Source organism: Cryptotermes secundus, unplaced genomic scaffold (assembly GCF_002891405.2).
Source record: "Cryptotermes secundus unplaced genomic scaffold, Csec_1.0 scaffold499, whole genome shotgun sequence".
Taxonomy (NCBI): domain Eukaryota; kingdom Metazoa; phylum Arthropoda; class Insecta; order Blattodea; family Kalotermitidae; genus Cryptotermes; species Cryptotermes secundus.
This window is the reverse complement of record NW_019738354.1, coordinates 2,096,336-2,113,972: the sequence shown is the minus strand read 5'-3', so window position 1 is coordinate 2,113,972 and position 17,637 is coordinate 2,096,336. Positions and strand designations below refer to the sequence as shown.

At 43.1% G+C, this 17,637-nt stretch overlaps 1 protein-coding gene across 6 annotated transcripts in view; it reads right to left on the bottom strand.

Annotated features, from left to right (window-relative positions):
- LOC111870818 (prickle planar cell polarity protein 3) overlaps nucleotides 1–17,637 on the bottom strand; it is a 685,665-nt gene that overhangs the window by 13,712 nt on the left and 654,316 nt on the right. For all 6 annotated transcript variants that reach the window (XM_023863382.2, XM_033754008.1, XM_033754007.1 and 3 more), the window contains one exon: nucleotides 11,172–11,414. In XM_023863382.2, coding sequence (XP_023719150.1) covers nucleotides 11,172–11,414 — 243 coding nt within the window. The remainder of the gene's footprint in view (nucleotides 1–11,171; nucleotides 11,415–17,637) is intronic.

Sequence of the window (17,637 nt, the reverse complement as noted above, 5' to 3'; positions counted from 1 at the left end):
AGTCACAGTTACTAGTGACTTTATTTTCCTCTTGCTCCCGCTTTGGAGCTTAGGGGCTCATTTCTCAGTTACATGATCATTTTTACAGACGGTAGGACTCCTTGGATTGATCAGCTTGTCGCAAGGCCTCTACCTAACCACATGACAACACAAACACAGAATAAACGCATACATACACCAAACATCAATGCTTTGTATGGGATTCGAACCCACGATCCGGGCTACCGTGACCGGCACGTGGCATACATTACGCCAAATACGAAGTCCTTTTATGAGTAGCTCTTCATAAAATCGATAACGTTCGATTTCGTTTTGTGATGGACATTATATAAAGGTTATACAGGCAAGAACCAAAATTAAATTCACTCAAAAACTTTTGCTGCTACACCCTCACAAACATCAAGTTTAATGTAAAAGATCTAATGGCTTCGACGGGCAATGGAGCACATGGACAGACGAACGGATATGACCTTCCTTACAGGCGTTCACTTCGCCTACTTTGTGCAGAGAACACTCATACGTCACGGTTACTTCAGTCCTCATCCATGCCAGTAAATTCAACCTCTTATTCTAGTCCACATGGGCTGAGCAGTTGATGAAAATCCGTTAAATAAAAGAAGATAGATTTTCTACAACTATGTACAATAGCTAGCTAGTTAGCCAACTAACTAAGGCCGCGTCATACCTCTAACGGTTAAGGTTCGGCCACACAGAGCGCTACGCTGTTTGCTACGTACGCTGTGTACACTCTGCGACGCAGCTAACATAGGGAACATAGAGTACGTAGCGTACGGAAGTCTGTGTGGCCAGTCACACTGGCAATAAGGGAGATATTTTTCTGTTCGTATAGCGAACATAGCGTGTGTCGCGTACGTAGCGCTGTGTGGCCGAACCTTTAGTCGCTGGTCTCCCAGCGCGGCGGTCCGGGTTTGGTCAAGTGGGATTTGTGGTGGACAAAGTGGCGCTGGGGGCGGGTTTTCTCCCAGTTCTTCGGTTTCCCCTGCCAATATTCATTCCACCAAATTCTCAATCATCATAAGCACCCGGGGAAGGCTACAATAGGCCAATCAGTGGCCGCCGTGCCGAGTGGACCCAGTTGGACTCCACGCCCCACTAAGCGAAACTAATTCGGTGCAGCTGAGTCCCTTTTTAGCAGCTTCTAGTCTCTCAGTTCCTCAAGAATTTACCAACGTATTATGAAGCACGAACGTTCACCACCGTGTTCACAAGAGCCCTCCATTGGTCCCTGCCCTCAGGCAGATGAATCCAGTCCATACCGCCCCATTGCATTTCTCTAACATCCATCTTAATATTATCCTGCCACCTATGTTTAGGTCTTCCTAGTGGTCTCTTTTCTTCTAGCTTTCCCACCAAAATCCTATATACATTCCTCTTCTCCCTTACGTGTGCTGAATGCCTTGCCCATCTCATACTCCTTGACTTAATCATTCTAATTATGTAGGTATGAGTACAGTACAGTAAATATTCTTGTTTTATGTGGCATTGTTGTTGCCTCTTTTTTGTGGAATGAAAATCGGAAGCTAGAAAGTCCCTGACAATATTTTGTGACCATCCTCAATTTATGACTTCGGAACACTACACTCGAAACTAGATTCACAGAGTGAGAAATGTCGTACACACGAAATAATAGGAAAAACAAATATGGCCGCACGGAACATCAATCCGAGAATGGGGGCTGCCAATTAACTGGACGTTAGATTCAGAGCATAACGTTTCCACTTTGTGCCTGGACAGTAATCCCAGCCGTGGACCGGGTCTGCAAATTCGACGGTCATGCGCTCTGCTGAATGACCTCCCAATTACTAGTACCGTGTATTTTAAACTTCAAAGCGAAATTAACCCCAGTTTATAAACCCGATTAATTAGTTTAGTTTGCTTCGTACCAAGTTCGCGATCAAAGGATATAAAACCAATTGAAAACCTAATATTTAATCAGCAACGTTAACTGAAGTTGTTAAAAAGTTGTCTGTTTCTTTTTTCAAGTAAATGCGTTTACGAAACGACGGCATTCAATAGATAACCCTCTCCGCATTGGAGAAGTCTAAAACAAAACTCACTGTGCATTTGTTCCTTCAAACTGCGTATTTCCCTTTCAGTACCAGCCGTTTCCTTATATAAAGCGCTTTCAGAAAATGATTATAAGGAAGGTCATTTTCGTCTGTCCGTCTGATCGCATGTTTCATCTCCGAAAGTATGAACGGATTTGGATAGAATTTAGTATCTGAGGGTCTGTATTAAAATATCATCATCATCAGTAATCTGTCAAGACGACAGGTCCACAGTCTCTTCCAAAACAATTCCTCCATTTAATGCGATCTAGAGCTTTCTCCTTCAAATGACAGTATCCTCTTCTGTCCCCAAGGTCATCCAGCATCTTCTTACGTCTTCTTCCTCGTCTTCTTGTCACTTCTATCCGCCCCTCTATCTTTCCTTCGATAACTTCTTTTAGAAGGCAGTTTCTGCGTAAAACATGACCAATCCAATTAGCCATCCGTTTTCTTATTTCGTGTAGGATTAAAATATATTAGGAGAAAGTAATTTTGGTTTTCATTGGCCAAATGTGGACCAATCTGTGCATCATCTTCAAACAAAATTTCGCCGATTATCTCAAAAAGATTTGTAATATAGATAAGAGTGAAATAAAATGCATGCCTCATTAAGGTCTACTAGCTGTTTATAACACCTCGGCACGGACCGGAGAGAAAACATCGCTTCCAACAATTCTATTGTTGCTTCATGCTGCTGTCGCACTGGCCATGTAGGGATCACCGCTTCCTGGTTAGTCCACTGGCGTGTGTTAGGAATCTGTTGCCTAGTAACGGGCGTTACTTACAGTCATTACTTAGCAACGGGTCTACATGCTATAATATCTGGAAAAATGTGTTGTGGGAGGGGACCATGAGTAAGTATCTGACCACATGGCCGGAAACACTGAAGCCTTGTAGCTTACAATGTTCAGTAACTTCTTCAGCTTCTGTTTACTAGCCTGAACCATCTACTGTCTCCTCTCGTAAAGTCCGTTACGTGCAGCAGATGTGTCAGTCAGAAGGGCATAACTCAGTTTGGAACAAGAATCAGTTAACACTTTATTAAACAATTTGGAATCCATCAAGATTCAGAGTAAATGCTCCCATGTGCTTGAAAGTGAAGTATTAAAAACGCTAACATTATTTTGAATTTGGGGTCAAGGAACTGGATGTAATAAAATGCAGACTCTAAACTTGCACGTCGTCCTAATGCCATATCCAGGAACTTCCTCTGAAACACGCTCGTCTCACTACCGGGTCCCCACAAAAAAGCTCCAAGAAGACATAAAACAGAAGCCAGAAGAACACTTGTTCGTAGATGACGATATTATTCGGAGACAAAGGTGTATATGAAAGGATAATATTAAAATGGATCTTAAAGAGTAAGCATCTGGTTCATATAGTTCAGGTAATAAAATAAAGCACCTCCCATATTGACGCTAGACCACTGTCACAGATATTTATAACTACAACGGTACTTGGATTATCATACCAATTCACTGACCAGGTCTTGTACGGAAGTGACGTGTTACATAGCACGCTCTTGCTTCTTCCTGATTCGAAAATCACGATTTCTCATAGCACTTTCATTTCATCCAAGGAAAACAGTGATCAGTGAGACTATGACTCCCAAACAACACACAACAAAACACACTGAGGGACCCGAACTCAGTTCTGTTCTAAGAACTCCTTGCCTTCATTTGCATTGAAATTGCCTGTTTTTCTCTGTGGTTGGTCCGTGGAGCTGGAAAGGAATGGGAAATGGCTTTCAGACTTGGCACAAGGCAGCAAGAGGGAAGACGATATGGAGGGTGGAGCGAAATATTGACAGATTGTTGTTGCTAGCTGGAGGTTAATCATTAAAACAGAGGCGAAAACACGTCCATCTTCCTAACAGCACTCCCTGACTGCTACAGCGTGCCAAAGTGGCGTCATTTGCATTTCATGGATTCGGATTTCGTAATGAGGAAGACGATATTATTTAAAACAAATCTGTGTACGCATTAGATAATAAATTTGAGCCAGAATGAGCTGAGGAGATGCGTTCTGCTATTCAGTTCAGCACCGTCTACCTTCTCGCTCGTGTATTCATTAATCAGGTATAAAGGACGGCATATAGCAAGCAGGTTATCGACTATGCTACATTCTCCATGACCGAGGAATTAGGGTTCAATTCCTGGCAGGGACTAGGATTATTCTCTTCTCTACAATATTCAGACAGGCTCAAGGGGCCAACCCAGCTTCCTGTCCAGTGGATATCGAGTGGCTTTTCGGCGAAAATAAGGCAGCAGAGGCGTGAAGCAAGACAACCATTAAATTCTACCTGATGACGAGGTCAGTACACGTGGAGCTATAATTCCGCTTTCCGACATATCTTCATAACTTAATGTTCAATTTACAACTTTAGAGAAGGACAGAAACACTGTATATGCAGGCTGTAAAGAAGTTTGTTTACAACTAAACCAAGAAAAAATGTATAGGTTATATTTCCATGTCGCGTCGACATAATACAGGCGAGGACCGTAACAGAGATATAGCCAATAAATCGTTTCGAAACGTAACAAAGTGGGAGTAAACGGGACCCAGAATGACGCATTAAAAAGATTAAATTAAGAGTAAAATAAATTTGGGAAATGCTTTCAGTTTATAATGTTATGTCCCATTTAACAGCCTAATGATTAAAACACGCATATTTTTTTAAAAGTACTATCTTCTGTGAAGCGACGCTGTGTAGTCTGTTAGAAGTCAGAATTTCTACAAGAATACATGGCGCAACATCGTAAAAGACAGTAATCCTCACAGCCCTTGCTCCGCGAACCTCAGCTCCAAGATACAAGCAGATTTATGGCATAAGATCTGCGAGTTACCATCACATCAGTTCCCTGATGATGGACGAAACGCAGTCCCCGAAACCCTGGCAGCGATAAAGCTTTATCACGCGAGGAAATTCACTGTAACCTGAGAGAAGGGTGCTGAGGAGAATGGAGTCATAGTGTGTATCCTTTCTCTTACTCTCTTAGGGCATTCAAATTAATCCCGTGAGATGTCGCCTCAGAGACGGTCTGTATGTAACGCATAGGCGAAGGCTCATGTTCCTGCTGCTAATCAACCCCTTGATCACCATGATGAGAGAAAAAAAAATGTTAAAGCAGACAAAGACACAGGATTGGACAACCCTAGGGCTCTCATGCGGCGCTTGTGAGAACAATGAAGCTCGGGTTCCAACACAGAAGAGTTGAGAGACTTGCAAAATGATGCAGCATGCCCCCACCCTCAGTACCTGCTCTCCACGCGCACTGCGCTGCACGTATTTCTGAGCTCTAACTCTATTAGGAGAGGCGTTTTTTGTCACTCAAAACGGAACATAGGAACCAGTTTGAAGTGTTTTGCAGTTTCACCCAATTACATGGCGCTACACAGTGAGAGGGAGACAACACTTTCTGAACATAATGCTTTTATTTCAAGAACGCTATGAAAAATTTCAGGGCTGGGCATTGGCTTGGCACTGAGAGTCTGTATCTTTAGTTTCCTATGATAGCACTGTACTTACTGAAGGAAAGATAGAGGGGCGGATAGAAGTGACAAGAAGACGAGGAAGAAGACGTAAGAAGATGCTGGATGACCTTGGGGACAGAGATGCTGGCTGTCATTTGAAGGAGAAAGCTCTAGATCGCATTAAGTGGAGGAACTGTTTTGGAAGAGACTGTGGACCTGTCGTCTGACAGATTACTGATGATGATGATGATGATGATGATAGCACTGTCGTCCTTCCTTTGTTTTATAAAAAAAATCAGCTCAATAGTGAGCCTCTCGTTACTGATTCTGGGTGTATTTAAGGACATTTTATCAACTGCCGCTAGCAGAATGATGGTTTAAAAAAACTGAATATACTGTGACAAATATGTTAAGGATATTCCTAAAAATTTGCCTCGAGTAACTCAAAATCTCGAAAAACTTCAGTCAAGATAGCTGGCTTATGAACTAAGATTCTAATCTGAGGACTTCAGAATACAAAGCATGAAAGCAACTACCTGCACTACTGTGGTGGTTTATCATTCTGTGTCCTTGTGAATGTGTCCCACCTAACAACTTCAGAATCATCTGACCTCTTGCTACGAAATTTGATATCGTCGTCATGGCTTATGAGTAGGCGGGCTTTTTGCACTCTAAATATTCCTTCTATTGTGCCATTCTGTTTTACTAACGGTCTACAACGTCCACAAATGATATACATGAACTATAGCCAACCAACTGTTTTCATTCTATTAAAATGACGACATATTTCAATCTAATATTGATCATCAACAGCGAAGATTTACAAATAAAATAAATACGTATTAATAAATTGTATACTGTACTTTCGTTTCGTTGGAAGCTGCATACAGTTTTAACTAGTTCACGCAATTCGTTTAACACAAAATACGGAGCACAGAGTAGAGATTGCTCCCATCAACTTTACAAACGATGCGTACCAACTTCCAATGAATTACCTGAAACTCACATTCCGAAATAGAGGACGACTGTAGCTAGATGCAGGGTCCTGAAAGTACTATGTATGATAATTTAAAACCCTTTAAAAATGAGTTAAATTTTGTCAAAACAATTTTTGTGCAGAATTTAGAACAATAATAAAGGTAAAGAGGTAAAGCTATCCCTGTTACAGGCCATGGAGGCCCACTGGGTTGTGAGACGTCAAGGCTCCCACATTTTCTAGACAATCGGCTCACAGATGGCGGTAAGGTTGTCAGCCGCCCTTTCCCCCAGGAAGATTCCTGGTACTCATTTCTGTTAGAGGCTGAGTCGAACCTAGGGCATAGTGTGGCTGGAAGGATTAGGTCCACTGAAAAATCCAATGACCTTATCGGGAATCGAACCCGCGACCTTGCGGCTTGTAGCATAGTGCCTCAACCAACTACGCTACCGCGTGCCCTCGTTACAGAAATATGATAACAATATGAAATCTATACAGGCCTAATTAACGGGGCGTTGAGGAGAATATTTGGACCGAAGAGGAATGAAGTGACAGGAGGTTGGAGAAAACTGCATAATGAGGAGCTTCATAGCTTGTACTCTTCTCCAAGCGTAATTAGAATGATCAAGTCAAGGAGGATGAGGTAGGCAGGGCATGTAGCACGAATGGGGGAGAAAAGGAATGCATATAGGATATTGGTGGAAAAGCCAGAAGGAAAGAGACCACTGGGAAGGCAAAGGCGTAGGTGGGTGGACAATATTAAAATGGATCTTAGAGAGTTAGGATAGAATGGTATGGATTGGATTGATCTGGCTCAGAATAGTGACCTGTGGAGGGCTCTTGTGAACACGGTAGTGAACCTTCGGGTTCCATAAAATGTTGTTGAATTATTGAGTAGATGAGAGACTGGCGGCTTCTCAAGGACTCAGCTCCATGTACTCGTAGTTAGTCAGTCAGTCAGTCAGTCAGTCAGTCAGTCAATCAGTATTCTATATCATGAACATTCCTACACATTTAAAACGAATCTTTTCGTTTACTGTACCAATCAAGACGACACTGCAATGCTTTACAAGTATCTGTGAGAATTTAACAGGCTGTACAAATATATACTGTCAAAAACTATGAAGAGAAAAAGAGCAGAAATTTTTATAATTATTAATTTATAGTTTTCACTGGTCTCCCAATTGCATCTAATAGTTCCTGCTGATGAATATGACCTGCGCAGACTGCACTGCTATTTACAGAGCGTGGCCATTCCAGTGCAATAACATTCCCTCCCATCTCTTCCCTTAAGCCCAGAAGACGGAAAGTGAGTGAAGCGGCAGTCTTCTTTATTACTTTTAAATGAAACGCCTTTAAAGTAATTAAACTATGCCTCTCTGTAGCTCTTAAGTTACAGAAATGAAACGTAGCGGAAGAGATAACGGCTTAAAAAGGAAAACTTAGTGAAGAAGGAAATTAAGACTCAAAAAGTCTCCCCCATTCCCCTTAACATCCTGTTTTCTCCATCTGTCTGTGTATAATGTTAATTCTTGTCTTCTGGGAATCCCCTACCTAACATGTGGGTTGAGAGATGCTTTAAGGTTCAGTGCTTATAAATGCTCGCCTTACTATGAAAACGACAACACGCTTCGATTGTCAAATGCTAATGGACCTAGTAAAATGTAAGAAACTTTTTTTCGTTTATGCAGTAGACCCACATTTAAATCTCTGTCTCTCCTGTGATTTTATCTCACCCCTCTTTGAAAACTTTCAACCCTACGATCTTACCCTTCCACTTTTTGTAGGACTACTATCCATGTCAATAAGGCAACGTCCGGAAGGGACAAGATGAAATTAAAATGACAAAAACTAATTTCCTTCTCATGGGACCTAACTGTTATGTATTATGAGTTAGCCCCACTTTAATAACGGTTGGTATAAAATATTCACAGATGCATCTTCACAGTTTGATGTTCTAAAAGTTTTCTTTACGCCACAAAAAAAGGTTAAGATAACATCCAGCCGTTTCATACCCCGAATTGGAGGAATGTTTCTTGAGCATAATCTGCAACCCCGAGTATAATCTTATGAGGTACATAGAGCAAGTCTGTGTAGAGGTTCGATCTAGATTTGTACTCGAGTAGTCCTTGCTCCAAATCCCGGCCGGGACACCGGCTCTTCTGAGGATTTTCGCTGTTTTCCTCAGTCCCTCAAGGCAAAGGTTGGTTTCTCAGTTAGGCCGCAACCGCTTCCTTGCATTCATTCGCCATCCCACCATCTGACGCTACATGGTTTCAGACAATCATAACGTCGTACAATACACTAAAAATTTAAGAGGTAAGAGAAAAATTAGCACGTTAAGAACCAATGTACTCAAACAAGGTATGCTTTCACCTTCGCGCTTCATGCTGTTCTTTCCTTCGTCTTTGCAAACCGTCAATAACATAAACATGCATATTAGAATATAATTAGTCACTTCTGTTCTATAACAAAATGTAAAAATGAACGAAATCGCTCCATGATACAGCCTCCCTTGAAGAGCATATATTTTACCCGAACTGTGTGAGATCTGAGGCCATCATGGCGGCATAAAATATTTAGACTTCTTGACTGTAACGCCATGCACTTTGGTAGTCTTCTTTCCTGAAGATGGAGACAACAGGTCCTTTAGAAAATTTTGTTCCTACGTACCAAACTACACGACGTCACGTTCCAGAAAAATCCTGTTTTCCTCAACTCGTCAAGGAGTTAGCACCTTCTGTTGGACTCTAAAACTAAACACTGTTCACAAGAGCCCGACAATGGCGCTATCCCTGTAACAGGACGTGACGTCGAGGCTCCCACATTTTGTAGACAATCGGACAACAGATGACGGTGAGGTTGTCAGTCTTACGTGCCGGCCGCCCTTTACCCGCCCGGAAGATTCCTGGTACTCATTTCTGTTAGAGGCTGAGTCGACCCCAGGGCCATAGTGTGGTTGGATGGATCAGATCGGCTGCAAAATCCAATGGTCTCGTGCAGAATCGAACCCGCGACCTTCATGCATGTTGCACAGTACCTCAAAGTCTGTTTAAAATATTAATCTTTTGTCTATGAACAGGTATTGCACGTGATCTCTTCTATCGAGGTTTTCAGAACATAATTGTCTATTCATTCCTCGCTTCATCTATATCTGTTACATAACCCCCCCCCCCGGGTTCATTCCCCTTGATCGCTCTAATGGAATAATGAGAAAAGTACAAATTATCAAGCTATTCACTATGCACTTTATTTTCTCCTTGCTCCTTTCACTTCCTCTTAGGTCCAAAGACTCCCCTCTGCATCCTGTTCTAAAACAAGTGGGTGTATTATTCCAGAACTCAACAGAAATCAGTATTTTCTGGTTTGAGTTCGGCCAATCCTACTCGTAGCCTCATACCCAGCTTCCCTGGATTTAATTCCAAAGAGTCGGCCGTTTAAGAACCGCTGATCTGTGCATAATCTTGTATCCGAGAGAATATGCCGACATGAAGTGTTTTATTTGTGCAACACTTCGTCCGCCTCTGCCTGTGATAAGCTGGGGAGGTGCTCATGCAGGGAGAACACACCCTAAGAAGATTCCACTTGAATTAATCTGTAGGTTCGAAACCACTCAAAGTTCGCTTCCGACTTAGAGGAATGAGCTTAAAGGAGCATTCGCAAAGCTTTATTATACAGTCCCTGGATTTAAGTGAGGGACTCCTTCAGCTTGTTTCAGAGCATGGAAACTCAAACAGAACACTTACAGAAACCTATGCCAAAGGGAACTACTTCCATAACGTCAACATATCCCTCGATTGAAATGATAATGATGATGATGATGATGATGATGATGATAATAATAATAATAATAATAATAATAATAATAACGGTAGAAGGTAAACTTTTCCCTGCGATTAATTAATGAAACATCACGCCATGAAGACGTATGGGAGAGTGGAGGTAATGTTCCCTTATTCTTAACCTCGGCACTAGATAGAGGTTAGTGAACAGCTTCACGCCTTACCCCTGGAGAAAGAGGTCCCGGTACCCACTGTATATGACGCTGGGTGGGCCTCAGGGCCAGCCTGGACACTGCGGAAAAGAGAAAAATTTCTTGTCCCTGCTGAGAACGGAACCCCGACAGTCCAGCTAATAGGCCGCCGCTCTACAGAATTAGCTCTCCCAGCACATAATAATAATAATAATAATAATAATAATAATAATAACAGCAATAATATAACTAATTTCATGATGCTGAGCTCTTCTTCAGAAGCCGCCAATTGTGCAACTATTCAAGAACTTCCCAGCATTCTATGGAACCCAAAGGTTCATTACCGTATTCACAAGAGCCACCCATTTGTCCTCATCCTGAGCCAGATCAATCCAGTCCATACCATCCCATTCTATCTAAGACTCAACTACGTCTTGGTCTTCCTAGTGGTTCTTTCCCTCTGGCTTTCCCACCAATATCATACATGCATTCCACTTCTTCCCCACTCGTGCTACATGCCCTGCCCATCTCAACATTACTATTCAGAATCGTTTGTCTGTGTTCGGGTTCTCACGACAGTATCAAAATTACCATCCATTGGGATACGTTGCCGCGAGGCCTGGTACATAGGTACCGACGTCTCCTCATTGGGGACAGCAGTCCAAGTGCCTGTACTTACCGCATCGCACGTCATGGGAGCTGGCAGCTGCCGGACGGAGCCGCGACCCAGGGCCTCGCGCTTCCTCTGCGCGGAGAACAGTCGCAGTTCCTTGCGCTCCTCGTCGGACAGGCTGTGGCAGTAGCGCACTTCGTTGTCGTGGGGCGGCAGCTGGTGCAGCAGTTGTCGCACCCGGTACCGCTCCCCGACGGAGTTCACGTACGGCACCTTGTCCTCTGGCAACGCGGAGAAGTACACGTGCACCTGCGGCAACAACAGCAGGATCAGCTATCGTGACCGGACGCATGAAACAGCAACAATAATGCATGTAGTGAGGGCAATGTCGCAGCATTTATATCAGCAAAGTCAGCTGATGTAAAAACACCTGGCCAGTAGTTGGGGATAGACTTACTTACTTATGGAGCTGAGCCCTTCTTGAGGAGAAGCCAAATCTGCAGCTACTCAAGAATTTCCCAGCATTTTATGGAACCCGAAGGTTCATTACCGTGTTCCGCCCTTCATTGGTCCCTATCCTAAGCCAGATTGATCCAATCCATACAATCCCATCCTATCTCTCTAAGATCCATTTTAATATTGTCCACCCACCTGCGCCTTGGTCTTCCCAGTGGTCTCTTTCCTTCTGGCTTTCCCACCAATACCCTATATGCATTCCTTTTCTCGGGGGGATAAACTTGCATTGGAAAACTGGATCACAATAAGGAAATCGTGAGTTCTTGTTATATATCACTACAACTTAAAAACAGGTAAATTTGTTCCTGTGCTTAACTGATTAAGCACCATGCCGAGAAGATGTGTTGCGAAGCGGAGGTATAGCTCCACCATTAGATGGTGAGTGGTCGGTTTCATGCCCCGGCTGCTTTACCCCTCTCTCCCGGGGGAAGATTTCCCGGTACCCATTACATAGAAGGCTGGATGGTAACCAGAGTCAGCCTGGACATTGTGGAGTTGAGAAAAATATCTTGCCCTTGAAGGGAATCGAACCTCGGCCGTTCAACCTATGTCCCGTCGCTATAATGACTGAGCTATCCCGGCTCCAAGTAATATATTATTATACTGTTATTTTATATTGCATTTATTAATTATAATAACCAAAATGACTCTGGTGCTATGTATGAACGCTGAAACAATGTAGGCCCTTCTAACTGCTTGACGTACGGGAATATGATAGGTTCTCTCGGTTACGACGAATTCTTGGGAAGATCGGCCACCTCGCCTAAGGCCATTTTCCTACTCAGCACAACAGCGGCTCTGAATCAGGGGTACGTGGAGCCTCATAACGGGTTACACTACACACGTCACATATTATCAAACAAAGGTCGAAAGGGTCTATGACGTGTTTTGTTTCTGTACCTTACAATGCGCACGGAATAAATTAAATCACTGTAGAGGTTTCACTCAGCAAGGCAGCAGCAGACTGACAGGAAAGAGGTTCAGAAATGCGGCAGCAAGAGAACATAACAGAGTACACATGTCACACGTTGAAGCACACCTACAGAGTGACATGCAACAAGTGGCTGCCTACACAGCCCCTACGGGCCATAAACATTTACCGCCCTCCATAACCCCACCTGACCTTTCACCTCACGATGATATGATGATAATAGTATAACCTAAACCGCTGCGTACTTATATTCAACACATTATATGCGGTAACAACGTGCTATCGTAATATTCAACGTTACGAGCACCAACAGCACTACCTCTGTGAAGAGTTTAAAGTTGCTGTACGCATGCGTCAAACACATGGATGGGTTAGAATAAACTTAGGAAGAAGCAAACAGCTCCGAAACAACCTGTGTTTCGTAAAGAAGCAGGAGGGAAATCGAGGCATGATGGGTAGAAAATGCAGCATATTTGGAAGAAATAGGATGGGATGGTATGAATTGGATTTATCTGGCTCAGGTTAGGACCAGTAGAGGGCTCTTGTAAGCACGGTAATGAACCTTTGGGTTCCACAAAATGCTGGGAAGTTCTTGAGTAGCTGCATAATTGGCGGCTCCTCGAGAAGACCTCAGCTCCATGATTGACAAGAAATGCATACCGATTTTAGCTGGAAAGCCTGAAGGGAAGGTGTTGGTGAGGGGATCTAAGCGCACGTTGCAGAACAGAGTCACAGAACTGCTGTTAGCGCAAGGGTGTGAGGGTGTGGGCTGTATTATTATTATTATTCTCAGAATATACAGCGATTATTTCTGTCCACAGAATTAACCGAACGGTCTTTGTGCATGGCATGCAGTGTCTTTGTGCCGCAGGAACTGATTTTTTAAATATTACTTTGATGAACTTCATGTTTCATAGGGTTAATTAGTACACTCACAAAAGAAGAGCGCTCTGACGTAATGACTTCATTTCCAGAGGTATTTTGAAAAAAAGGAAAGGTTAAAAGAAACTGTATCCAATTACATATAGAAGAGCAAACAGCGCTGAATATTCAACGAAATTCTTAAAGAGTGAAACATTTTGCCAGAGCAGACAGATGCTCCTGCCTTCATGGCGGGTTGACCCACAAAACAATGAGCTCGCTTCACGGATGGACTCTCTACAAAACTCGCTTTATATTACAGCATGTAATACATATACCACCACTTATACACGGACTCCACACACTGAATCGTTTTGTCTGCTGTGGTAGGTATGCATTAAACCTGTACCAGTTGTTAAATAGACAAGTTATTTCTCAATGCAGCTTGCAGGCTCTCCAAGCAATACAAAGAGGCGCGATTTTCCGTGACTCTCCCGTTACTTGTACCATTCATTCCGACAATTTTCTAACCTTTTACATAAAAACTCGCGGTGTAGTGGTTGGCATTCCTCGGTCCTGGGGGTACAAACTTCGTCCGGATAAGAGATAGCATGAAACGGTAGTCCCTGTGCTTAACTAATTTAGCACTACATCATGAAGAGGTATGGGGGGAGTGGATGCATAGATCCACATTTCTTGACCTCGGCACTAGCTGGAGGTGAGTGGTCGGCTTCATGCCCCTACCGCTTTACTCCCGGTACCCATTGGATAGGGGGCTGGCTGGGCCTCAGAGCCGGTCTGCACGACGTGAAGAAAAAAAAATTCTTGACCCTACCAGGACTCGAACTCCGAATCCTCGGTACCCAGCCCGTAGCTAGTCGCTATACAGGTTAACTAAGAGCTAGCATAAGAAAAGTGAGAAGAATAAGAGTGAAATGGCTGGAACATGCAGAGAATGATTTAGGAGAGCTGACAATGAAGAGGAGGTGGCGGAAGGCAAATACTAATGAATAACGCGGTTCTGTTAGGAAGGCGGATATGCCTTTTAGTGGACAGTGGACCTAAGAAGCGGGTAAACTAAGAAAAGGATTCTTCTTAGCCCGTCCAAGCAAATATCTGGATAGTTCTCACTTAGTGGGGGGTGGAGTCCAGCCGGGTCCACTCGGAACAGCAGCCACTGACTGGCCGATTGTACCTGCCAGGGTGATTATGATGATGGAGAATTTTGTGGAATGAAGATTGGCAGGGGAAACCGAAGTACTCGGAGAAAACCTGCCCCAGCGCCACTTTGTCCACCACAAATCCCACTTGACAAGACCAGAGATCGAACCCGGGCCGCCGCGGTGGAAGGCCAGCGACTAACCGCTTGAGCTATGGCGCGGCCCTTGGATACTTACTTAATACGGATCATGGTCGGTTCCTTCCACAAGTTTTCCAGTTCATCATACACAATCACGTCATCATTCGACTCTATTCAACCTACGAGCTTGAAAAGAAAAAATTAAACCATGAAGACTATCCACCATTCGCTCACAAGTATCTTATGGAAATTAGACAACGTTCTTATGTGGCATAGCGTTGCAAACAATTCTCGATCCATTCCTTCAACCACTGCCTGACAAAATGGAAGGTCTGCATGGCGAGCCTCATAGTTCCAACAGGTTAGCAGAGTTGGGGTTACCAAATATTTCCCCCAGAGTCATATAATTTCGTTCAGGTAGAAAGAATGATTTGGTGGGAGCTCTTGAAAAAGAAAACCATCCCTCGGAGTGCAGTTATGGCTGAAGCAATATATAAGTTAGTTTACAGAAAAAAAAAACTTCTTTTTACATTCACGACCCAACTTCAAAAGTTTTCTTCCGAAGAGTAATAAGAAATTTCCACTTACAGGGCTGTCTAGGTTTGGTTTCAGAAGCCTTAAAGTAAAATGCAAACCTTGTGGTTGGTTGTACTACTGAAATCACCGTCTGCATACATAATGGTTCTGATCTTGGGTAGCGTTAACGGGATTTCGGAGGTATATGCTGCCTCCATTTTCATGGTCGAAGTGAATAGGGTCCTTCCGTTCATTCTTTCAAATGCATTACACTTACTATTCAGTACAGACCAATAAAAACGGTATCAAAATCTACAAATTTCAGTCCCCTTCCTGTCACAATTATTCACGCATCTCTTCTGAAGTGATTTCCATATTACGAACATATCACAGTTCAACCTCGTTACGAACAGCGGTTATCTATGTATGTAAAGAGAAATGCGTTGAGAAAATTCACTGTCTTCTTATAAACAATTTATTCGCGATAATTCCATTATCTGTTGCTTCTGAACTAATATTTCATTAGTGGTTAAAGAAGCATGTTCAATTAATTTGAGATATTTTAAAATAATATGTAGAAAAAATCGAAAGAAATGTAGGGAAATCAAATTCACGTACCATAAATTCCGTGTTTATAATGCAGGCTCCTCTACGTGTCCCCTGAAGCAGCAGTACCTTCCTCAAATTGTACAAATTCGGCACAATACAACACAGAGATGTGAAATACGGATGGAATAGAATTCCTCCACATTTAGACACGTGCGTAATGTTTAATAAGAGCAAAAAGAAGAGCGAGACATACTGAGAGAAGTTTCGAGAACCAGTTTCTCTTTTACGAGAGCGCAAAAAAAAAAAAACACCCAGCAGGTACAAACCTAAGCGACCGGTCCATAACCCAACTGGTTACAACTACTATCGACGAAGATAACATCGGAAAGAAAATGCTTTCCTGAAATTGTCGGTCTTCGGAGCAAGGACGATGATTGGGTCCCCGTATTCCACATTTCTAATATACAGAGCACCAAGCGGGTAATTTTCTAATATATATCCATTACGCTTTAAATGTCTGTGGCCAAAATGTTAGTATAATTTTAACTGGGAGCGTACAGTCGCAGTATCGCGCTATGCAAATGTCTCATGTGGATTCATGTCGCGATTTAGCACGAGAAATAAGAATTGCACCGAGCAGGACCGTGTACCGGTAGCTCTGAATACTCGCTTTCGAAAGATGCTGTGTCCAATCCCGACCGTAACACCGCAGATCCTGTCTGTGGGGGTTCGTCGTCTTCCTCTGGTCCTCGAGGGTTTTGAAGGCCATAACCGCTTCCTTCGAAACAAACAAAAACTCCGTGGCTTTAGTCCGCAAGCGAACTATACCGACAGAGCGACCGCTGCTTGTCGGCGAAATTAGTGCCAACTTTAGCGGATAGAGGGTGTCCTGTGGTCAGCGGAACGGATCGCCACGGCCGTTGTTTTCCGGCTTCCTTCGAAACTCTTGTTTAATTCATTATTCTCCGATCACCCTACTATTCAACGCTGTACAGTCTGAAACTAACATCTGACAGTGTACTCGATACTGACAATGTCGTAAAATAAACAACATGGATAAGAATTCCACATGAAATCGGCTGAAAAACGCATGACCCCGCATAGTTGCGTTACTTGCCTTACACAAACAGAATCACAGGCACTCATATCAGCTGCTAGAACAGCAAAATGAACAGAATGGCTAGCAAAGCACGGTCTTAAATTAACTGATGGCTTTAAAAAGGCGGGGGTTTTGCGGACTACCGTCTTCTGGGATGTGACGCCGCAGAAGTTTGCAGACGTTTCGGTGGAATGTGCTACCTCCATCTTTAGGTTTGAAGTGTAAGCAGGCAAAGAGGACTGCTTCCTGCTTTCATGATTAATATTTCGGTTGCATTTCAACCTTGAACATAGAAGAATCACGTTCCACCGAAAAGTCTATTAACTAACACACTACGAGTACATGGCTTCACATCCCGGAAGAAGGCTTTCTTCACACTCATCTCAGCGAGAACCTCGAGTCTACGAGCTCTTGCAACTTGTATGAGAAATAACAGAAACGTCTTTGGGCCTTCTAGTAGAGGGGCTCCTGTTTACTGCATCGCCTGCGCATGTGCTCTACGGTGTAAAGGTACTTTCTTTGACGTTGGCTGTTAATCAGCAGGTCGAGTTATTTCTTCCGCTTATAGAACCCCACAGTTTAGTAGTTTTTACAAAAGTCACTAGACAATTCCAAACTGTACCGGCTGAACGATGCTGTTTGTCAAAGAAGGATCACAATATTATTTTTCCGCCTATTCTAGAAATCCCAGCTGATTTCCCTACGTAAAATTTCCCGACCAACATTTTATACGCAGATCTCCGAAGTCCATAATTTCCGT